The sequence below is a fragment of the Balaenoptera acutorostrata genome, assembly GCF_949987535.1.
Source record: "Balaenoptera acutorostrata chromosome 6 unlocalized genomic scaffold, mBalAcu1.1 SUPER_6_unloc_2, whole genome shotgun sequence".
Taxonomy (NCBI): domain Eukaryota; kingdom Metazoa; phylum Chordata; class Mammalia; order Artiodactyla; family Balaenopteridae; genus Balaenoptera; species Balaenoptera acutorostrata.
The window spans coordinates 98,545-122,928 of NW_026645491.1; the positions used below are offsets into that span (position 1 = coordinate 98,545).

Here is a 24,384-nt window from a genome sequence, read left to right on the forward strand (position 1 = left end):
TTTGGAGGTTACAAATAAATTTTAGCAAGTAGGCAGATTCACAAATACGAATTTTATGAATTTTCAGTATTTTAAAGTTGTGTTTATTTACCACTTAGGTTAAGTTAAAATACAGATATAAAGCAAGGATCTTTCTGGAGGAAAGCCTTTCGTTTGGAGTCCTGGGGGAGCATGGCCGAGGAGTCACTGAACATTTTGGAATCGATGTAAGCTCTCCTTTTTTGGAACATTCCTTCATATAGTAACCATTCAGTTCCATCCTGCTGGGCAGCTTTCATGGGCACAAGACAGTGTTCCTCATCGATGTGCAGGATGCAGCTTTGGTGTCTGTCACTTCACTGAGCCCACAGAGGATTGGGTCAGCCAGACCAGGGTCCCCATCTTCCCTTGGAACTCAGTGGCTAATCATAGAATTTGTGTTCTGTTTACACGGTAACATTTGATCCCAGCTTTCCGTGTTTCTTCTCTAGAAACAGTTAAATTTGCCTTCCATTTTTTCTTTAAAATCAGTAAGAATTCTCTAAGTTGTCCTTTAGAAAGTATCATAGCAGTGAAAAGATGTTCTTTCTAATATTTAAAATTCTGTATTGTTATTTGTGTGTATGGGGGTGATTTATATATATATATATTAGAAATACCACCAGCATGGATTCACAAAGCCGCTCAAGGTCCCAGACAACTGGAGTGAGTTTTTTATGTTTTCTCTTGCTGAAAGGAAATGAGCCTCAACTAGCCCTACTCTTAGTGGGTTTTGCTCCTAGAGCCTCGGAGAGGAACAGTGTGGGCCCATCTGCAGAACCTGTCCTCACCGACCACTGTGTAACCTGCCCTTACCCACCGCTGTGTGGTTGATGTGAAGGAAGCTTTTCTCCAAATCTTGTGCATAAAAGTTTTGCAGCTTGTGTTAAAATGTTGAACTATAAAATATAAACTCACCTTAGATTATTTGCATCCCTCTACCCATACAGACCTAGAGAAAAATGTAGAGCAGAATGACTATCACACCAAGTTGACTGAAGCATACTCTTCAAAGACAAACTGACATTTGGCAATGAAATGCACTGAAGAATTTAAGGTAAATGGAAATTAATTCAAGTAAAATTTACACCAGAGCAATTTTTAAGGCATGAAAATTTTAAAGAAGGAAAAAGCACTATCTAATTTCACTGTTCTAGTTTTCTCACTGCTTCCAGCAGTTGTCTCAGAGGTAGTATTTATAATGGCTTGAGTAAGAGTGCAGAATGTATGGACCTTATTTGGACCCTAATTCAAACAAATACTGTGACAAACAAGCTTTGTGAGACAGAGATACTTGAACACTCAGTATTTGATATTAAGAAGTTTTTCATTTTTTAAGTGTGGTAATGTTTTTGAAAGAGGGCATATCTTTTAGAAATGCACACTGAAATATTTATAGATGAAAACATGTAAAGTCTGAGATTTGCTCCAAAGAAATGAAGAGGGCAGTAGGGGGCTTATACGTGGAACAGGATTGTCCGTAAGTTGATAATTATTGAATCTGGTGATGGGGATTCTTTATACTTTTGTATATGTTTGAAATTTTTCATAATGAAAGGTTAAAAAAAAAGAAGAAGAGTGCGCAGGTTTCCTTGTTGGATCTGTGGAACACTTGGAAAAACACCAGATGTGATCTGACCAGTCAATTATTGTGGCCATCAGTGAGTAATTACAGAATGGCTACTGTATGCAGGATGGAACTTGGTGCTGGGGGCTGGAGCAGACGGTGAGGACCAAAGGAGTGCTGAGCCGTTGAGAAGGTCGTGGGTACTCAGGAGCCCAGTGGGCACATTAGGTTCATCCACTGCCCAGTTGGTCCACTTTGGTCAGAGCCCATGATGGCCCATTGCCATCATGTTTGGATAAATTGATTTCATTTTTGAAAAGGTGGAAAAGGTAAATGGAATGTAGTACTTGTTCCAAAGTGCTCAAAACCCTGATAGATTTCTTTTTATTTATCTCAAGTACCTTCTATGGAGAAGGACAGCTGAGACCACTGTTTTAGCAAGGAAGTGATCTTATCTTGTACCTCTGAATATGTTTAGTATCAAACAACTTTAGATTTCATCTTTTATCTAGCTCTTCCACTGTGAATAAATTGTCAATGAATGATGGAATGGCAAAAACGTATAAAGTGAGACATCTTCAGAGGTGGGCTATGAAACATCGGTCCTTTTAACAATTGATTTTGTATGACTTACCCTTTATTTTCAAGGAGGTAGTTTGAATCCAGATGTTGACATTAGTGCTGAAATTTTGTCTCTAGGATTGACATTGGCCTTTTTTTTTCCCCCTCCTTTTCTTTAAATTGAGAAATAACTCCCACTGTCCCTCTTTTCTGACAGATTGATGATATTGATCTTATCAGTGCCAACATGGAGAATTCACTTGCTTCTATTGGGGGTTTCTGCTGTGGCAGGTCTTTCGTAATTGACCATCAGGTGGGTTCTTTTTAAAAACAAAAGCAAAAACTGAAACCCGTTGCTCCACTGGTCAACTAAAAATGTAACCGCTATTACAAAATTTCATTCTAACTTAGTTTTTCACACAATTTTTATTTAGAAGTAGATTTGTTAAAGAATCATTCAAAATATTTACATTTAGAAATTATCTCCCTTTCTAAAAAAGTTTTGGTTTTGTTACATAACTTCTGTACATGCCTGGGTCTTAGCACCTCACCATTTGTACGTGCTATTTGGTAGGGAGTGCAGAGATTTGGTGCCTTTAGATTTTTTAGCCAAAGAAAAACAGAGACAAAAAAAGTGTTTATGTTTTATAACTTGTTTGTTTCTTCTCAGCGACTTTCCGGCCAGGGATACTGCTTTTCAGCTTCATTACCTCCCCTCTTAGCTGCTGCTGCAATTGAGGCCCTCAACATCATGGAAGAAAATTCAGGTATAACCTTTAAACCCAGGAAATCAAAGATATTTCAAGTCATGTTAGCCATGCTGCTGGTTTGCCTTTTTGGAGAAATTAGCTGGAGGAAATGATTTCCCAGACAAAGTTCTGGCTCTGAATTACATTATCTGGCAATTTATGGGAAAAATGATGGTGAAGAAGTTGTCCCTGCCTCAGGGTTTCCGGGTTAGAGCTTCTCTCATGTTTCTGGAGATGAAGCCAGAGCCAAAGCAAAGCTCGCTCCCTTGGTGGGCAGAGATGCCAGAAAAAGGAGGGACTAGCTCTGGGCCAGTCATCATTTAGTTTATCGGGATTTTTTGAGAAATTAGCTGAAGTATGCTAATTTTTGGTACTTATAATTTTATAACTGTTGTCTAGTTTTCCCCATCAGCCTTTGATTCATGAGTTGGTGCTGAGGCCATACAGGTTTACCAACTATTAAAACTTGCTTAATGGGCAGTTGACTCAATTTAAAATGTGGTTCTGGGCTGTGATAGCGCCTCCTCACCAAAGACTAAAAGGAAAATGGAAAAGCAGGCCTGGTATTTGTAATTTTAAATTTTATAAATTTCTAAAGATTCAGCATTGGTTTTAATTCAGAGAATCAGTAAAAGTGAGTGTTTCTGTGTGCACATTCATATACTTGTCAGATACCCTGCCACTCCTGTCTCCTCAGATCTTTCAGTTTGTGGATTTTCCTTAAAAGAAAGTGAAAATATCAAGAAGAGATCATAAACATGACTGCAGTGTCTATTTTTTTCCCAAATTGTTTAGGGTCCAGAAATATTTAATATATTTGTACCCTTTTGTTCTTGGCCAGATAATTTATAGTATCTTAATAAGAACAGAGCCATTGTTTTGTTGTGGAAAACTTTATCCCAGATTTTGCTGAAAGTTGGGTGAGCAGGTGCCAGCTAGTATATGCCACAGATGAAAGTTGGGGACCTTCAGAGGAGTTACTGGCTGTCTATTTATGTGTTATTAGTGGGCAGAAGGATTTGCTGCATTTTAAATTGATGAACTGGATCTTGAAAAACATTTTTAGATTAGTATATCCAATCTTCCAAATGTACTATCAAATGTATTTGTTTCCTTCAGGTATTTTTGCAGTGTTGAAGGAAAAGTGCAAACGAATTCATAAAGCTTTACAAGGGTGAGTTTTATATATTTTCAACCAACTCAAAAGTTTATCTGCACAACATTTAAACAACTTGTGAAAAATTTTGAGTGTCACCTCTTTGGTTTTCAGTGCATTTAATAGGCTTGAGTCAGTTTGTCTAAATTGCAACTAAGAAACCAAAAACACAGTTCATTCAAATTTGTCTCTGTGTGTGAAACCAGAGCATCCATTTTGTCATTGTTTTAAAAAATCATAACTTTGTTTTTCTAAAAATGATACAAGCTCATTGGTAAAATATTACAGTAGTACAGAAGATAACAAAGATGAAAAGAAATAACAACATGCTGCCACCAGAAATAACCAGCATAAACACTGGAGAATTCCCACACATCTGTACGGGTAAAAGGATGTAATTAGATGACAGTGGGTTCATACTGTCCATGCTGCTTTTTAGAAAATTACTCATTTTTTTAAGTTACTTCAAGAAAAAGAAACAAGTGAAATCAAAGTGAACCTTATGAGTGTTCTGTTTACTTTTGTTTTAACTACACAAGAGTAGTTCTTTAAGATTCCTCTAGAATTGAGAAAAACATTGAGGCTAGTGACATCTTCAGGCAGATTTCTTATCTTACAGAAAATGATCTCACCTTGCCTGTGGTTTCTTTTTGCCTTTCCAAGTTGAAACCTGCCTTCTCAGTCGTGGAAGTCCTATCCCTATTGCCAGATATGGAAACTAGAAACTTTTCTAAAAAGGACAGTTAATAAATAAGCAGGTCACAGATGTTCCAGATAAAGGAGGGGGAGAAATAATTGAAGTCTGGGTCTGACTTATGATCCTAACAAAAGTTCTTGCATGATTTGTGGTAGAGAGATATTATTGTTTCCAGTTACATTGGCTTATGAAATATTAATAAACCAGCTCAGCCTAGCACATTGGAGTCACTGTCAATTCATGAACACCTACCTCAGATGCCCTTTATTCTATGAGTGTTAATGTGTTTATTTTTTAAGTCCAATCCTCTACTTTTCCCAGCTCTCTCACACTTTTTCTTCTCTCCAAAATCCCTAACCCTCTGTCTCACTCCACCCACTTTTAGCTGACAGCCTTGCCTCATGCTGTCACTTGGGAACTCCCTCATTTTCCCTCACAACCCTGTACACCTGCGGGTATCCGAACCAGTCTTCCCTCGTGTTATAGCCAAAGAAACGTTCCTCCATCCATCACAGCTCTCCTTTCTTAAGGACCGAGTGCCTTTGGTTGTCTCCTCTCCTTTCTCTTCAGTCTCTCCCCTTTCCTGAGTCATTTGATTAGCATTCAAGTACACTCTGCCCTATCTTGTCTTAAATTCTTCTTTCCCGTGACCCCATACTCCCCTCTAGCAACTAGCCCATTGCTCTGCTTCTCTTTGTAGCCAGTCTTTTTCCAGAGTTGTTTATGCCCTCTCCACATCCTCACCTCTCATGTACACTTGAAACTACTGAAACCCACCTCTACTCCTGCACTTTACCCAGTGTTCCTGTGACTACCGAGGGATGACTGTATTTTCTGATGTTAAAACATCCTTGCATTCCTGAGTAAACCCCTCCTTGATTACAGTATATTTTTCTGCACTGTTAGTTAGGATTTTGAATTTTTATATCCATATTTATAATTTAAATGGGCCTATAATCTTTTGTTACAACAACCTAACATAACCTAGGAATCAATGTTGTGGTAGCCTCAATAAAGTATTGAGCAGTTTTTCCACTTCCCTGCATTATGGAGCCATTGTATAAGACCAGGCTTGATTATTTGCTTCTTCAAAGTTGAGCAGGACTCCTCTGTAAGACTCTCTAGACTTGGGGCCTTTGGGCTGGGTGTAGTCTGTGATTCTCTCTCTTGTGTCTGTATTATTTCCCCTTTTTATTTTCTGTTTCTGTCGTTTTCATTCTTATGATAATCTTTCCAGGATTTTGCCCAGCACGTTTTTTTAAGTTTGATTTTGTTTGTTACTCATATTTTGTTTTCTTTGATTGATTTTTTTCCCTTATTTTTCTGCTTTCTTGTTTCATTGAATTGTGTTTTTTTACTCTTGTTTAGCTTTTTACATTTAGGTTATTGGTGTTATTATTTTCCAATAAATAGCTTAAAGATAAACATTTCAAAGGCAGTAAGTATTTTCAGTGTTCAGTTCTAAGTAATTTTTTTTAGTCTCCTCTAATCAGTGATTTGCTTCTCTCATCTCTGAGGTTGCATTTGGGAGAGGAAGTCAGCGGCCTATGCTACTTTGGGTCCTTGCTGGAATCTTGAAGAGCCCCTAAATTCTAACAGATAATTATTCATGTCCAGCGCTTTCCCCACACTAAGCACATGATGGAGACCACGTCTGAATTGTTGATTGTTCTATCCCTAGGACCTAGACCAGTGTTTAGTATTTCCATTTGGTAAAATGGGTAAAGTAATATGGTAAATAATGTGCTCTCCAGAAACGTTTTTTTAAGTATAACAGGCTCTGAAACACAGCTTCTAACTTTCTGAACTCAAGTTATAATTCTCTGTCCGTTTGGTTTTAGTTAAACTTTAATGCAACATTCAGCATCCAGGCAGCCAGAAAGAGAGCATTTTGTTTCATTCCTTCTCTCACCAACTTGCTCCACCTAACATGTGAGATGAGCCCATTTGATCGAATAGTAAGCTCAGTTGGGCTTGTAGGTGCCTTGTTTGTATCAAAGAAAATCCAGGCCATTTAATTCATATGAAATGCAATTTGAAAAGTAATTTTTTAAGTTCTCCCTGAGAGTACATGACCTAAAACAATTAATACTTCTTTGTGTACAAGTTTAACACATTCAGAATTCACCTAGGAAATGGGTTTTGAAAGCATATTTCTTAGTTTCTACAGTAGTAAAACAACTGATCTGTAAGGTTTCCCCATATTCCAGAAGCCCTAGAGTCTGAGATTCCATGATACAAATCTGCAGCCTGATTTATTGAGAGATCCTAGTGTGATGCATTACATTTAAAGAAAGTAGACACAAATTAATGATGTTCAAGGGTGGTGTGAAAGGCAGGTGAGCTTAGCTTCCTCACTTCATGTGATACTCGGCACAGGTAGTCATTCAGTAAAAGCTTGTTGAGTCCTAAACATATTTGAAGAATCGAATATGCTAACAAGTGCTTTTTGTGCTCATTTCATTCTAAGGGAAAAGCAGATCTTTCCAGGTAAAGCAGACTAAATGAAAGCCATTTAAAATGTTTAGCCCAATTTCAAATAGACATGTATCACTATTTTTGTCCTAGGAGATAGGTCAGAAATCAAACCATACCTGGCTAAATTATATGGCCTACAGTTCTCATAACACTGCAATAATCATTTGAAAATACAGGCTTTCACCCCTAAAGAAATCTCTCTTCCTTCCTGAGAAACAGCAGATTTCTGTGCTGTTAATCCTAAGAGAGAAGAAAATCATCGTAATTCAAGAAAAATTTAAAATTAAACATGTACACAAGAAGACAGCTTTACAACCTAAATATATTGTTGGTGACCAAAATATAAAATTTTAGTGTCAGAAATCATCCCTGTAGTTTATAAAAGACAAGATACAAACTAAAGATTTAGCAAATAAGGAAGCAGCATTATCAATTATAATATGTTATCCATGGAGGAAACAGAAGTAATAGAAAATGATGGTGCAGACACTTCCCTAAAGTGGGTGATGAGGGAGGCCCTCAGAGGAGTGACCCTGGACCTGGGACCGGGCGTGTCTGGCGCTAGCCGTGCAAGAACAGGAGAGAGCAGGTGAGGAGAGGAAGCGGCAGGGCAGAGGCCCAGGGCTGAGTGGGCCTGCAAGGGGCCCCTTGAGGAGGGGGTGGCCCCAGCCAAGGTGGGTGAGGCATGTAGACCGTCTGGTGGGAGGCTGGGGATGACGCACGTGTTCTCTGTGAAATGTGAGCCGGAGGGTCCTGCGGGACCGGGAATCCTCTTCCCCGCCGTGCTGCAGGGTGTCCTAGACTAGGAAGCACTGCCCAGAGCGTGCGTTTTTACCTCCCTTTGTCAGATCTGGAATCCCACCACATGATGTTTCCCATGGAAGTCCCAAGTTTCTGTCACATTCATTAATGCAGACTTTGTAAAATTATTTATATGTGAGAAATCTGAGCTCGGAAGAGGATTTATGCTTGTGTGTGTGTTTCCCTTCCTCAGCATTTCTGGATTAAAAGTGGTGGGTGAGTCCATTTCTCCAGCATTTCACCTCCAGCTGGAAGAGAGCACTGGGTGTCGAGAAAGAGACATTAAACTACTTCAGGAAATAGTAACTCAAGTGAGTATCCAGTTATTCGGGTAAATCTCTTCGTGCCCTTCTACCCTGAACCCAAGGAATTTTTAAGGTCATTTTTAAGAATGCTCTCTTTGCCCTAAGAGATTGGGTACAACAGAAGTTGTGGTTACCCCTCTGGTGACATGGAATTGTTCTGATGCCCAGCCTTCCCGACGTCTGTCCCTGCCCAGTGGAGTCTGTAGCACGTCTCTACTGACAGGCTGCAGGTTATTCCATTGGGTCAATTTTCAGCTCGCATTGAAGTTGTGTTCTTTGCCACATTGTATTAAAATACGCTTTGCTTCCACTCTGAATAATTAGTCTTCCAGAAAACCCAGTTGCTTACTATTTACAAAGCCAGGCTTTCGCACATGTAGGTGGGGATGGCATTCTGTATGGTGATGGTGCACAACACCGGACAGCTGACTGTCTGGGGCTGAACACCCAGCATAGCTCAGAAACAGGTCGAAATAATCTTGTAAGCAAAAAGGAAGGAAGAAGAGCCACTTCTTTACCATGCCTAACTTGGGAGCTTGATTTAAATGTCTGACTTCTGAAAGTCTTACTACTAAGTGTACCTTAGTTATTAACTAAGAAACGCATCACTAGGGAAGATCCCTTGGCCTTTACTGTTCAGTAGAGCTGCGTTCACCCAAGTCCTCTCTCCTCACTTTCCTCCTTCTCAAGAACGGTCAAGTGGCCCTGCAGCACTGAGCACCGAGGGTGGTGCTGCCTTGTACTTGAATCTGAAATACATGGCGTACGTATTTGAGAATGAAGACAGGCTTCACCCTGCTTCCCTGTCCTGCTTGTCCTGACGGTTCCTTTCAGAGGCTCCTTCCCTGAGTCCGTGCTGCCAGGCGTCAGGGTAGTGGTGCTGGTCAAGTCTGCCGTGTGCCCCTGCCCGGCTGTGGCACAGCAGGCAGTCACGTGGCTGCTCAGTGTGGAGACTGTGGTGCTAAGCCAGCCCCTGGCTTCACCGCTGGCTTCAGCTGACCTGTACCCGACAATGTGTGAACCACAGTACCTGCAGTCACTGATTCATGGAGAGCTTCTTGCAACTTGTGGATCATTGATTCGTGGAGAGCTTCTTGCAACTTGTGGCCTTCCAGAATCAGTTGTCCTAAAAAAACAAAATAAAACCAAACCCAGAATATGAGATTCCTAATTAAGGAAACGTGTCAGATTGTGAATGAACAGGCTGGAGTGGCTCTCGCCTTGCTGAGTGAGGAAAGGTCACAGATGTCTCCTCAGGTGCAGCTCTGCAGACTTGGAAAAAAACTCTTTAAAGGGGAAAAGCACCCCACAGACCTTTTTTACTGCCTCGGTGTTTTTATTGTCATATTACTTAAATGTATAAGCTATAAAAGGAAGTACAGCATCCTTTTAATTAGAGCTCCTGTACAAATGTAATACCAAAACAAATTTAGAAATTAAATATAAGCAGAACAGACAAGCCTAGTAAGAGTCAAATTATGACATTACCTTCATGTGACAGCTGAGTTTGTTTTCTAACTGAGTTGCCGGGTGGTGTGACTGATGCTGACCGCCGCCAGAGCAGCCTTGTGAAGCTGCATGTCCTGTGTTGGAGTCTGTGGTGACGCCGTTATTATCCCAGAGCCTCCCCTCGAACCCCCTCAGGGTGCTTCTCTACACACTTTGTGTCACGGGACGTGGGCCTTCTCTAGGTGCCAGGGTGTCAGTTCCAGTCAGATCCACCTCAGTTCTTTTCTCACTGGGTAGCAACAGCTAAGGTCTTCCTGCTACTCTGTTCCAGAGGGAGACTCAGAAAGGGCATGTGAATCAAGTGACTCGATACTTCTCTTACATAGGTTATCCTCATAACAAAAAGAAAAAGTGAGTCTGGACAATTCACAGATCCCAAAATTACATCTGTGGGCTCCCACTGGATATTGGCTGTCTTCAGGAAATCACCTTGAGAGTTGAATGAGGAGAGAACAGGCTCTGGGGAAGGGAACAGAATACTATCTGGGAACTGCATTTGTAGGAAGGAGGAGGAAAGCTCTTAGAGTTTCTTTGCATCATTGCAGCGTCCATCTTAATAAGTCTTTTGTCCTGTTCCTCTTTGCTTTTTCTTTTCAATATTTGAAAGAGAAAAAAGGATCATGACACTGTAGTTCTTGTTTAAGCTTTGCAGAACTGAGCAGTTCTGCCAAATTTTTGTTGACTTGCTTGATAAAACAGTTTTTACAAACTGAGCTATGGTTTATACTGTTTCTTAACTAGACAGGACTAGAAACGGAGCCAGTCCAGATGTTTGCAGAAGGAGTTAACTTTTCCAAGTACACTTCCAGAATGTAGAACCAGCAAAAGACATTGCCTGCCATTGTTTTCCATCTTTTCCTAGCAGAGGAAAACCTTACCTCACAGCTTACAGAATGGCCCCTCTTCAGGCAAATACCTGCACTGCCACACGCTGGCAGTGATTGTTCTTTCCTTTACAGCACCCCTTGCTCTAGCTGGTTGTTCGTTTGTTTGTTTGTTTAAAAATACGATTCACGTTCCATAAAATTCACTCTTTAAAGTATACAGTTGAGTGGTTTTTAGTATCCTCACAGGGTTGTGCAGCCATCACTCTCTGATTTCAAAACATTTCATCACCCCAAGGAAGAAACCCTTATAAACCATTACCCTCGTCTGACTTTATGCTTTATTTTGATAGTGATTATTTAATTTTTAAAAAAATGTTGGCAGGTAGCTGATGTATTGGAAAGCTGTGCAGAATGTGACACCAGACTCTTCTGTGCTTGGTAGCACTGTGTCCAAGTGTAGCACATGGGAATCAGAGGTGTTGTTGATACCTGACGTGTGAGCAATTCCTCTCTGAAATGATTCTGCTGGCGTTATTAAGTCCAGCTCTTGGTTAGCCTCCGGGGCTTTGTTGGTCCTGTTTCCCCTTGTCCTAACTCTGCTTTGCCTAAAGTGGTAACCACTAGTTACCTATGGCTGTTTAAATTAAGTCAGATTCAAAGTTCAGTGTTACAGTTGCACTAGCCATATCTCCAAGTGCCCGAGAGCCACGTGGGTCCCTGGCTGCCGTCGTGGACAGCACAGGACGGACACCTCCATCATTGCAGGAAGTCCTGTAGAGCAGTGCTCTCAAGATGATGATTGTGTGGTGTTTTGTTTTGTCTTCTAGCAGTTATAGTTGGAAAGGTGAATTAAAACTACTCTTGAGAGGAGCATTTCAGTGCACCTTCCTGTTTTTGTTTTTGTTTTTTTTTTAATGGGATTGAGTTTTATTTATTTATTTATTTACGGCTGTGTTGGGTCTTCGTTTCTGTGCGAGGGCTTTCTCTAGCTGCGGCGAGTGGGGGCCACTCTTCATCACGGTGCGCGGGCCTCTCACTATCGCGGCCTCTCTTGTTGCGGAGCACAGGCTCCAGATGCGCAGGCTCAGCAATTGTGGCTCACGGGCCCAGTCGCTCCAGGGCATGTGGGATCTTCCCAGACCAGGGCTCAAACCCATGTCCCCTGCATTGGCAGGCAGACTCTCAACCAGTGCGCCACCAGGGAAGCCCAACACCTTCCTGTTTTAATGACCAGTGTCTGCAGTCCAGGCTGCAAATGTATTCCTTTTCCTCATACAGTGCATGGACAGAGGCATCGCGTTAACTCTGGCGCGCTACCTGGAGAAAGAAGAGAAGTATCTCCCTCCTCCGAGGTTGGTAGACTTAAAATTATGACCTGAGTCATTGTTTTCTACTTTAAACTTTGTATGAAATGTATTATGTTTTGAAATTTTTTGAAAGACTGTCACAGGATAAGGAAGAATGTGTATTGTTAAAAGATAGAACATCACCTGTTTCTGTTCTTAAACGAGATGTTTTCCCATTTTAATTGAAAATCCCCTCAGGACTCTGTAATTAACTTAATGAAACATCTGCGATCCCAAGAACGACCTGGGACAGCCCAGGTTCGCATTGGCGACGACCTGCCACTGTGCTGCGGTAGCGTGTGCTGGGCCAGCTGTTTCCACCACCAGGATAGTCCTTACGGGGGGGGGGGGGGGGGGTGGCACAGTCGGGGGGGCGCTGCTCATCCCACCTCTGGCCCAAGTGCTGTGTGTTACTTCATCTGACAAACACGTATTAAGCACCCAAGGAAAAGCAAAGTGACAGTGGGGAACACCTCTACAGAGGTTCAAGCAGCCCTCAGTGGGGAGGCACCTCGACTCATGATTTAAAATTGGCGTTCATTCAACACCTGATTCTGTCCCCTAAGCACTTAAACAGTGTAGTCCAAGAAGGTAGACACCCAGAGCTTGAGGGTTTCAGGGTCATGACACAGGTCAGGGAGGTCACAGAGAAGGAGGGCATGGTTAGCTCTGGCCTGGGAGGGACTGAGGCTTCCTAGAGCAGGAGACGCTTAAGCCGAGCCTGCAGAATCAAGCGTATCAAACAAGCTGGGGTGGGCATCGGGCCTTCCAGCAGGGTCTGCGGTGGCGTGGAGACCTACAGGTGCATCTGGGGAGCCCAGAGCACGGGTTTGATTGAGAGGGAGCCTGGAGGAGTCTGGGAGAGACCCGCGAGAGCACTCAGAGTCAGCGCTGTGCAGGCGTGGGGCCCTGGGCTGGGTTCTGGAAGGCTGTTCTGGCAGCAGCTCGAAAGCACCCTAAAGATCCTGCTCTCTCCGTTCCAATTACACCATCCAAAGTTGTGATCCTGTGTTTCATGAGGACGGGGGCCACCCTCGTGCCCTCAGGACTCTGGGCCCAGCCCAACTCAGTGTGTATGTGTCCAGTGGCTGATGCAGATGTTTGCAGAGGGGAGTGAGAGGGACCTGGGTAGAAGTGCCCTGTCAGCGACGGTGAGATGCCCGCGCATCTCCAGATCCACAGGGAGAGACTTCCCTGGCGGTCCAGTGGTTAAGACTCTACGCTCCCAATGCAGGGGGCACAGGTTCAATCCCTGGTCGGGGAACTAAGATCCCACATGCTCCACAGTGCAGCCAAAGAACAAAATTTTTTTTAAAACAGAAGATCTATATTTATTAATCTTTGTCCCCTCTGTCCCCTGCATCAGTGCAACCTGACCCTCATTGACCGGGTAAACACTGAGTGAATAGATTCTAGGACAAGAGCAATGAGCTCTTGTTATAGACTCACGGCGTTGGCTCTTCCTTACAGCCTTGTACAACCCTGAGCAAATAGCTTTACTTTATGACAGTTGGCTTTCTCATCAGTAATATGGTCACAGTCTTACAAGTCCTGCCTACCTCTCGGTGATTCTCGAACCAAATGTGTGCCGTGCGGTGTCAGAGCACGAAGAGGATGAGCTAAGGTGAAACTCCCTGTCTAATGAAATGAAAAGGGGACGAGGTGGAAAGACAGGTAAAAGCTCGACAAGAAAGCAAATGTTCTCCTTGGACTGTTTGCTACCCATCCCCCAACCACCCACAGAAGGCTCTAGAAGAGACAAAAGACATCCTGTTCTCAGGATCCCTGGAAGTCTTAGGGAGCTGCCTGGGACCTGGGGGAGTAAAACACCTCCAAAAATGATGGATGAACTTCTGCTTAAAACATCTGACAGAATTGCAGAAGAGTGTACAGAGCCCAGACCCAGCAATGACTCCTTCTCTCCTTATCCTTACCTGTCTCTGCTCCTCCTTGGTCTTCTGTCTGTTGGAAATCAGACCGAGGAAAACGATGGTCCTTAACTGAAAGCTTACAATGTACCAGATGGTGTTCTAAGCACTTTTTCATCCTCAAGGAAACCCTGTGAGGTGGGGATTATTGACATCCACAGTTTATGGTTGAGGAAATTGAGGCACAGAGAGGTGGAGTGACTTGCCCATCATCACACAACCAATAAGAGGTAGGATCTACATAGAACCCAGGTAGTTGGGCTCCAGCGACTATGTGCCCATCCACCAAATCACACTGCTTCTTATGCAAAATCACATTTTCAATGTGCCTTCTCTCTCTGTTGGTTACATGTATCTGAGGATCCTAAGAATCTTAGATATCCATCTAAGAGGTATATATTGATACTTACCTCCAAAGTAAGGTGTTTGGAGTGATGTTCAGCTAATGTTAATGTTAATTCATATTCAAAATGAAAATGCTTTGGAAACTATAGTGTACTTTAAACATAAAAGATTTATTTGGTTTACGAATCACTGTGCTGTATACCTGAAACAAATACAGTATTGTAAATCAACTAAATTTCAATTTTAAAAGTTCATTAGTTAAAAAAAAAAAAAGACTTCTGCATCCTAATTCCAGGAATCTGTGAATGCTACCTTATTTAGAAAAAGGATCTTTGCAGATGTAACTAATTTAAGGTTCTTGAAATGAAGAGATCACTCTGGAGTATTGAGAATTGGCGGGGGGGTACCTAAGTCCAATGATAAGTATCTTCAGAAGAGAGACACAGGGGAGATGAGAAGACGTGAAGACAGAGGTAGAGATAGGAGAGATGTAGCTACAAGCCAAGGAAAGCCAAGGATTACCAACAGCCGTCACAAGCTGGTCATCTTACCCCAGAGCTTCTGGAGGGAGTGCAGACCTGCCAACATCTTGATTTTGGACTCTGGCCTTCAGAACTGTGAGAGAATAAATTACTGTTGTTTTATTACCTATCCTCCCCCCCAAAAAAATGATTTCTTGGTTTATATTTTTATGTACTCTCGCATTTGTATTTCATATCTATTTCATTTTCAATATAATTTTTTCTGTTCAATGTATTTTTGTGTTCTTGTAATCTGCTAAAAAGTCTTATAAAATATGATATATTTAATTCCTGTATAAGATTTATTAGATCTGTTTTTTATTTGTCACTTATGTGTACCTATTTGAATCCTATTTTGTGAATAGTATGTTGCCGTCATTTTTGAAATTATATCTTAAAATTTTTATTCTTATGCAACATTTTCAGTGTAATTACTACTGACTAGATGACTCTAAGTGAGATATTTCCTTTAATTTTTTGAAAGATATGGATGAGGCTATTTGACATTAGTTCTTTTTCTTTTAAATTTAAAAATCAAATTATATTGAAGGATTTCTACCCCAGATGTTCCCATCTTCAGCCACACTCTCACGAGGCAACCACTTAAACCTTTTTCTCTTTATTTCTTCTGGAGAACCAAACATTTATCTAAATAATGTTATGTCTCTATTTCCTCATTTATCAGCCTTAATTAGGATCTCCTATTTCGAAAATATTTTGTACATATCTTTTCCCCATTTCTCTATTTGAATTACTACCTTTCATCTGTTCATTCTTCTAGGAGTTCCTGGTTTATGCCAGGTAATAACCCCTTATAGTTTCATGCAATTGCATTACTATCTGTCCTCTATATCTTAGCTGTCTCATTGAGCAGAAGCGTGCATTTTGATGTAATGAAAGCTATCAACTTTTTTTCCTTACAGTTTTTGCTTTTGAAGTTTAGTTTAAGGACTTTTCAACACTCTTAGCTCTCCACTGATTTCAGATCTTTATTTTCACATTTAGGTCTTTAATCCAGCTAAAGTCTATCCCTGTATCAGGGTTAGGTAAGGGTCAAATTTCATTTTTATTCTTCTTCACATGGTGCGATTGTTTTCCCAAATCATTCACTAAGCAAACTGTTGTTTCTCCATTAATTTATTCTTATAGTTTATCTTACATTAAGTCTCATACAAACAAGGATCAGTCTTTAAGTTATTATGTTCCCTTGGTCTGTTCATCTGTTCTTGTGCCAATTTCACTGTCTTTATTAAATTATCATCTTTCAACATTTCTTAATATTTGGCAGGGCACACTCACCCTTTGTTTTCTCTAAAATTGACTTCACTATTCATAGATTTTTCTTCCTTCATATATGTTTTAAAATAAATTTAGTTGAGTTCCTCAAAAAATATCCAAGTGTAATTGTCTGATATTGCATTTCATTCATAGATTAATTTAGGAAGAGTCAACATCTTATAATATTAAATTGTCCAATCTAAGAAAATGGGATATCTTTGTAAATATTTATTCAGATCTTCAATCTCCTTTATTAGAGTTAAGTTTTCCCATAGAGGGATTTTTGGATTCTTGGATAATTTCTAGATATTTTATACTTTTAGTTATTGTAATTTGTATTTTACTTTTATAGTATTTACTGGCCAGTTTTACTGGTGTAGGAAAGCATTGACTTTTTTTTCAAATTTATTAGTAATTTATTATAGAGTAAATGCTCCAAGTAAAAGAAAAGAATTTTAAGATTGGATAGCAAAAACTTAGGTATATTAAAACTCCACATAATGTCCACTGTGTGTAAAGTGACATTAAAAAAGTAAGGTAGGGCTTCCCTGGTGGCACAGTGGTTGAGAATCTGCCTGCTGATGCAGGGGACGTGGGTTCGAGCCCTGGTCTGGGGGGATCCCACATGCCGTGGGGCAACTGGGCCCGTGAGCCACAACTGCTGAGCCTGCGCATCTGGAGCCTGTGCTCCGCAGTAAGAGAGGCCACGACGGTGAGAGGCCTGCGCACCGCGATGAGGACTGGCCCCCGCTTGCCGCAGCTGGAGGAAGCCCTCGCACAGAAACGAAGACCCAACACAGCCAAAAATAAATAAATAATAATTAAAGGTGCTAATAATTAAAAAAAAAAAAAAGTAAGGTAGTATAAGATTGAGCAATTAAGGAAAAGCAAACTGATACAACTACTGATATACTTACTGATGAACATCATTAAGAAGTAGGACAGCAGGGATCCTTGTTCCCTCTTCTTGCCCCAAACACGGGCGGATGTCTAGGGGAAGAGTTTTCATAACTGGATTCCAGATGCTTTTCTGTCTTTCCACCCAGACTGGCCACTACAGTTCTGCCTCTTCCAGGAAGCCACGTCTCCATCACCAAAACTGTTGGACTTGTGACTTGATTATTCCCTTCTTCCAAGGAAAGTTAGCCTGTTTGTCTTGGTTCCCTTTGTCTCTGAGTCTCTCCGGGGTGACACAGAGGGCCCACGTGAAGTCTGCACATACACTTGGTTGTCTCACAGGAGAGGAATGCTGAGGTTGTGGGATTTATTTCAGTTTCTTTGAAGTAGGAACCAAGCCTGCTTGTTGTCTCAATGGGAGAGATGAGCTCGTCTTTCCAAGTTCCTCGCTGCATTTTTCAATTTGATGGTACTGCTTCAATTCCAACAGATGTTTTTCCCCCAGGATTATCCTGCTGAATTGCTGGGTCTTGGGGGACTCCTCTTCTCTCCACTGTCCTCAAATCTTCTTCTTGTTCTAACCAAGAGATCAGAGTGGGTTTCAATGATTGATACCCTGCTGTGGTCAGGTTCTTGTAGTTCTCCAGCATTACATCTCTGAAAAGAGTCCAGTAAAGTCCACTCTTCCTGGGTGAAGTCCACAGCCACATCAGCGAAGGTCACTGAGTCCCAAGAACAATTTCTCAGACACTCAGTCATCATCCTTTCTGCCTCTGTCTTTTCCTCAGGAAGGCAGAAAGGGTCCTTAGAAAGGACACTTTTTTCCATTTTCATTTCTTGTAGGTACTGAAAACAATTCATTATATATATGATATACACATCATATTTGTATTAGGCACCACTGGTTAAGACTGCAGCTGGACATTTGAAGGGAAGAAAGATGAAATTTTTTTTTCAGTTGACATTCTTGAGCTTCCTTGATGGATGTTGGAGAAGCTTGAGGCTCTGGGCTTCCCTTTAATTTATCTCTGGCTTATTCCTTTATGCGTTCAGTAGATAATTAAGAAGTTATGAGCAGTTGAGAGCAGAAACATTCAGAAACTGTCTTGGCATTATAATTCAAAGTTCCAAGCACACTCTGAACCACACGATGACCAGCATGACTCCAGCACTGATTTTTATAAGTTGATTTTGAAAACTTACTGAATCATTTGCTGACTCTTTTGTTTTTTTCTAGTTAGATGTTCATTATACCTCTTATTTCTTTTTCTTTTGTTGTAGCATTGTCCAGGATCTCCAGAACAAGATTAAATGGTGGCAGTGGTAGTGGGCACGTTTATCTTGTAATTAACCATAAAATAAGTTGGGAAGTGTTCTCTCCTCTTCTCTTTACTGGAAGAGGAGCAATTTGTAAAAATTGGTATTAATTCTTTAAATGTTTGGAGAAATTGTCTATTTGAAAACATCTGAAACCTGGGGGTTTCTTTTTCAGGAGCTTTTATTACAAATTCTATTTCTTTAATGATTATAGAACTATTCATGTATCTATTTTATATTGCTGAATTTTGGTAGTTTGTGGTTTTTAAGGAATTGGTCCATTTCTTCTACGTTATCAAATTTATGAGCATTGAGTTTCTTGTAGTATTTGTTTCTTATTATTTTAATGGCTGCAGGATCCTTTGTGACATTGGTGATTTGTGTCATCTCTCTTTTTGTCAAGAGGTTTGCCGATTTTATTGATTTTTTTTTGACAAATGAGTTTTTGGTTTCATTAATTTTCTCTCTTGTTTTTATTTTCATTGACTTCTGCTTTTTTGTTGTTGCTGTTTGTTTTGTTCCTTCTGTTTGCTTTTTGTTGTTGTTTTCTCCTTTCTTTTCTATTTCCAGTCTTTTGAGTTAGGAATTTAGACTACTGATATATTTTCTCTTTTCTAATGTAAGGATTTAGTGCTATAAATCTCCCCTCTCAGCCCAGCTTTAGATGAATCCCACCAACTTTGATATGTTGTATTTTTTATTTCATTTATGCAATTTTTTAATTTTTATTTTTAAATTTCTTTTGAGACTTCCTCTTTGACCCATGGATTATTTAGAAGTGTATTGTTTAATTTCCAAGAATTTGGAAAGTTTTCTGTTGTCTTTCATCTACTGACTTTTTTTTTTTTTGAATATCTTTAGTGGAGTATAATTGCTTTACAGTGTTGTGTTAGTTTCTGCTGTACAACAAAGTGAATTGGCTATATGTATACATATATCCCCATATCCCCTCCCTCTTGAGCCTCCCTCCCACCCTCCCTATCCCACCCCTCTAGGTCGTCACAAAGCATTGAGCTGATCTCCCCTGTTCAGCTACTGACTTCTTGATTTGATTTTGTTATGGACAGAAAACATACTCTCTATGATTTCAATTCTTTTAAATTCATTAAGGTTTGTTATATGACCTAGGACATAGTCATCATGGTGAATGTTCCATGAACACTTAAATAGAATGAGTATTCTGCTATTGTTGGGTGGAGTGTTCTATAAATGTCAGTTAGATCTACTAGGCTGATGGTATTGTTCACTCATCTGTATTCTTCATGATTTTATCTCTGGTAGTGCTACCAAATACTGCAAGTTGGGTACTGAAATACCCAACTACAATTGTGAATTTGTCTATTTCTCTTTTCATCTCTGTCAGTTTTTGCTTCATGTATTTTGAAATGCTGCTAGGTGCTGCATACATACTCAGGATTGCTACATCCTGGTGGGTTGATTAATCCTTTATCATTATGCAATGCCCACTTTTGTTCCAAATAATTTTCCTTGCTCTGAAATTTACTTTATTTGATATTATTATGGTCACTCTTACTATTTTCTAATTCCTATTTACATGATACATCTTCTTCTATCCTTTTACTTCCTACTTATCTATGCTATCTGTGAAGTCATTTTCTTAGTCTGTATATAATTGATAAATGTGTATTATTCACTATCTATTTTTAATTTTTTTCCAACTTCTGAAGAATAATTGATCTCTTTTAATTGGTTTATTTAAATTAATCATTGATGTGTTAGAGCTTAAGTTCTGCCATTTGGTATTTGTTTTCTATTTGTCCCTTTGTTTCTCACTCCTCTATTTTTTTCTTGCTTTCTTGTGAGTTACTTGAACGTTTTTTAACATTATATTCTTCTTTATTTGTAATATTTTTTCATATACCACTTTGTATAACTTTATTGGTGGTTGCTTTAGGTAAATTACCTATGTAATTTATCACCACCTATGGTGTCAGGGTTTTTACCCTTTTGAGTGAAGTATAAAAACCCTATTTCCATTTAGATCCCTTTACCCTACCCACTTGTTAAATATAATTGTCTAAAGTGTTTTCCACTATATACATTGAGCACCATATCAAATGGTACTATGATTTTAGCTTCAAACTTAAAGTATAATGAAAGAAACTCAAGAGGTGTAGAATAGTCTGTTGGGTTCACCTCTATATTTCTTCATTCCAGGGTTCTTTCCCTCTCTGAAGGTCCCATCATTTGTCTGCTGTCATTTTCTGTATTAGTCTGCTCAGGCTGCCGTAACAAATACCACAGAGTGGGGCGGCTTAAACAACAGAAATTTATTTCTCACAGTTCTGGAGCCTGGAAGTTCAAGATCAAGGTGTTGTCAGGTTTAGTTTCTCCTGAAGCCTCTCTCCTTGACTCATAGATGGCTATCTTTATGCTGTGTCCTCACATAGACTTTTCTATGTTCATGTGCCCCTGTGTCTCTTCTTCCGGTAAAGACATTAGCCCTATCGAATTAGGGCCCCACCCTTATGACCTCACTTAACCTTAATTATATCTTTAAATATCTTATCTCCACATACAGTCTCATTGAGGATTGGGGTTTCAACACATGAATTTTGGGGGACACAATTCAATCCATAACATGTTTTTTTATGTTTGAAGAGCTTCCTTTGACAAATCTTTAGATGTAGATCAGATAGCAACAGATTCTCCTAATTTTCTTTCATCTAAGAAGTCTTATTTTCCATTCATTTCTGAAGGATAATTTTGCAAGATATAGAATTCAAGGTTGACAGTTCTTTTATCACTTGAAAGGTGTTGTGCTGCTAAGTTCTGGCTTGATGGTTTCAGATGAGAAATACGGTGTCATTAATTTGGTCTTCCTGTATAGTTAATGCATCATTCCTCTCTGATTGTTTTTAAGATTTTTGTTTTTTGTCTTTAGTTTTTCAGGAGTTTAATGATGATGTGTCTTAGTTTGGACTTGTTTGGGTTTATCCTATTTGGGTTTCACTTAGCTTCTTGACTCTGGAGTTTTATGTCTCTTGCCAAATTTATGAAGTAATTAAGCATTATTTCTTTGATATAATGAAAGAACTATTTGAGTATTTTTTCAGCCACACTCTCTTTCTCATTCCCTTCTGGGACCCTGATGATAGAATGTTATATATTTTAAATATTTAGTTACATATCTGTTTCATAGATCCCTGAGGCTCCGTTCATTTTTTTTCAGTCTATATTTTTGTTTTTTTCATACTGTATAGACTCAGTTGATCTGTCTTCAGGTTCATGGATTCTATCCACTGTCATCTTTACTCTACTATTGAGTCTACCACGTGAGGTTTTTTTTTTTAATATTCGTTATATTTTTCAGTTCTATAATTTCCATATGGCTGTCTTTTGTATTGATAATTTATATTTTTTGCTGAGATTTTCTATTTTTTCATTTTTTTCAAGAGAATTTATAATTGCTTGTTGAAGCATTCTTATTAAATACAAGGATTTTTAAATCCTTATCAAATAAATTCAGCATCATAGTCATTTCAGTACTGGCATTTTTTAAATTTTAGTATTGGATTTTTTTTTTCCTCATTAAAAGTGTGGTTTTCCTGGTTATTGGTATAATGAGTGAAATTTTATTGTATCCTACACATTTTGGTTATTATATTAGGCGATGAGTGAACTTTTATTGTATCCTACACATTTTGGTTATTAAGAGACTTTTAAATGCTATTTAAATCTATTTTATTAGACACTCACCCTTTTTAAGTTTAATGTCTAGGTTCTGGCCTATTTTTGTGAGCTGTAGTTCCAGTGACAGTTTAGTTTTCAGAGCCCTTGACATTCTATTCTGGTCGGCTTCATTCTTTGGCATTTCTGGGGCTCTTGCTCAGTCCCTGCAGGTGTTGCCTGAAGGGGTGGAAGTTGCTTTCCTGGGTCACCTAGAGTGCAAGACCATGTTCAGCCAAGGGAGGTGGAGGGACTGAAACCACAGGGCCTGGATCTTCTCATGCCATTGGGTGGAGAGTGGAGCCATGCCAGGCTGTGCTGATGCTGCCCCGCGGTGGATCAGTCTACCCACCAGTGCCCAGGAGAAGGGGTGGAGAAGGGGTTGGGTCAGCCCAGTGTGACTTCGAAGGCAAGTGGCACCCTCTGATGTGGCCCCTTGTGAAGTGGGAGTTAGCATTCCACCCCACCCCCCACCATTTTGGCTCTGTTGGGTTTCTCCTTTCTGGGTTCTTAGGCCAATGCCTTTCTTGTCTGTCTGTTTGTTTGTTTGCTTGTCTATGCACATTGGTGATTCCAGGTTTCAGGCCTCTCTGGCACCCATATGAGGCATATAGGAGATAAAAGAACTCACCACATCATCAGTCCTGAAGTCCTGAGGTATCTAACTAGTCCACCTCTTCTTTCCAGCTTTCAGAATCCTTTATTCTTGTCTGTTGGATTATTTCCAGGCTATTTAGTTGCTTTTTTTGGGGGGGGGGGTGGAGGAGGGATAAATGAGCCTACACTTTCTTGTTCTGGAACTGGAAATGCTATTAAAGATTTTGCATATGGAAAGAGGAATGAACCATTTAAATTGCATGGCTGCAAGAGCCATTTCTGGGCTTTGGTACAGAGTGGGCACTCTGTAATCATTATTGGTTGAATGAATGAAAAAAATGGAGTTTTCATACTTTAATTTCAGTGTCCTGGGGGCATGTGTAAGACAGAGCCCTGTTTTCCTGAATTCTTGGACAAGTACTTCTCAGGGCTTTTAGGCTTCATCTTTCTGAGAAAAGACCACAATGAACTGGTGGCCTGAAGGTAGGAGATTGCTATTGTTCAAAAGCGGATGACACTACTATGTCCTTATGTCTGTCCATCCATCCATCCATCCATCTCTCTGTATATATATAATCACCTCGAGGATCATTATTCTTTTCTCTTTTCCAAAAAGAAGAAAACTTGCTCTTAAGTATTCAGACATACTTAGCATAATAAGTCAGGGCTCGAAAACACCCCCTTAGCTAGAAACTTTCTTCAAGAAAAAGGCCAGTATTTAAGATACAGAAATGATAAAATTTTTGAAATTTTACTCTTAGTAACACCAGATTAACATGACAGAATGTCAGCATTTTTTAAAGATGTTAATGTTGAGATTTCAATGAGATTGCCTTCAGCTCATATTCCCTTTTCTCTGTGAATATTATGCTGCCTCTCAGATGTGGCTTTTTAAATAAAAACATCTTAATGAAGCAGTAAATAATTCTACAGTGAGGGGATCAGCTGTGAGGGGTGTGTTTCACAAAGGATCACACTCGCAGGTTTTGTTTTTGTAAATCTGAATTTTACTCCCCAATGGATACCCCACTTTTTGTATTCAAGAGATGAAATACATAAGGAATTCATTAAGAAATCAGGCTTTGGTGGGACAGCTTTGATTTGACACTTTTGAAATATGATCTAGGTCACAGTGGTGAATGGTGCAAACCTCTTTTTTGGCAACGGCATCTGGACTCGATTATTTTAAATTAGGTTGTGGGGTGCTGGCATCCACCCCTCTGCAAAACTGCTACTGCAGACAGCCCTTGTTCCCCGAGATGATATGGCAGATTAGATGAGTTCTGAATACTTAGAAATAAACTTTTATATTAATTCTCAACTTTGCTGTTTCAGTACCCTGTTTTTATAAGCTTTTAGAATGTCACCTATTATCTTTCATTAGTAATGATGGCTTTCATGCCAAAGATAAATTAAACCTGGAGCATTTTATTAATATTTAACTTCTTCCTTCAGAAGGATAAGTGACACTAAATAGGTTCTTCAGCAAATATTTATTAAACGAATGGAAAATTACCCCAAGGTAATCTACCATTAAGAACACGCAGTTGTGCTCCAGGAGGTCCGTGGGCAGCTTTGTGGCTACCTGCACACTTTGTCCCACGGGCTTCACTCCCTTTCCATCTCCAGTGTTCAGGAATTCAAAACCCAACTGTCTCCTTCACTCCACCCTGACTGCAGTCAAACAAGAGGGTGTAAAATTGGGTTTAAACCCAGTTTTCGGCAGCTAATACGTACAGTTTTCTGATTTCAGGAATGTTTATATTTGAAGGTTGATTTTTCAGAATCAGAGTCTGG

At 39.9% G+C, this 24,384-nt stretch overlaps 1 protein-coding gene and 1 pseudogene across 6 annotated transcripts in view; one reads left to right on the plus strand and one right to left on the minus strand.

The window, feature by feature from the left end:
- Window positions 1-15,043, plus strand: part of LOC103015412 (serine palmitoyltransferase 1-like) — a 61,623-nt pseudogene extending 46,580 nt beyond the window's left edge.
- Window positions 8,332-24,384, minus strand: part of LOC130706597 (dihydropyrimidinase-like) — a 115,039-nt gene continuing 98,986 nt past the window's right edge. For 5 of the 6 annotated variants that reach the window (XR_009006789.1, XR_009006797.1, XR_009006795.1 and 2 more), the window contains one exon: window positions 23,996-24,380. Coding sequence is in view for 2 of the 6 variants with exons in the window: in XM_057539250.1 (XP_057395233.1) it covers window positions 24,294-24,380 (87 nt within the window). In the remaining 4 variants the exon portion in view is untranslated. Of the gene's footprint in view, window positions 9,459-23,995; window positions 24,381-24,384 lie in introns of those variants that run through there. The other variant, XM_057539254.1, reaches the window with a different exon arrangement.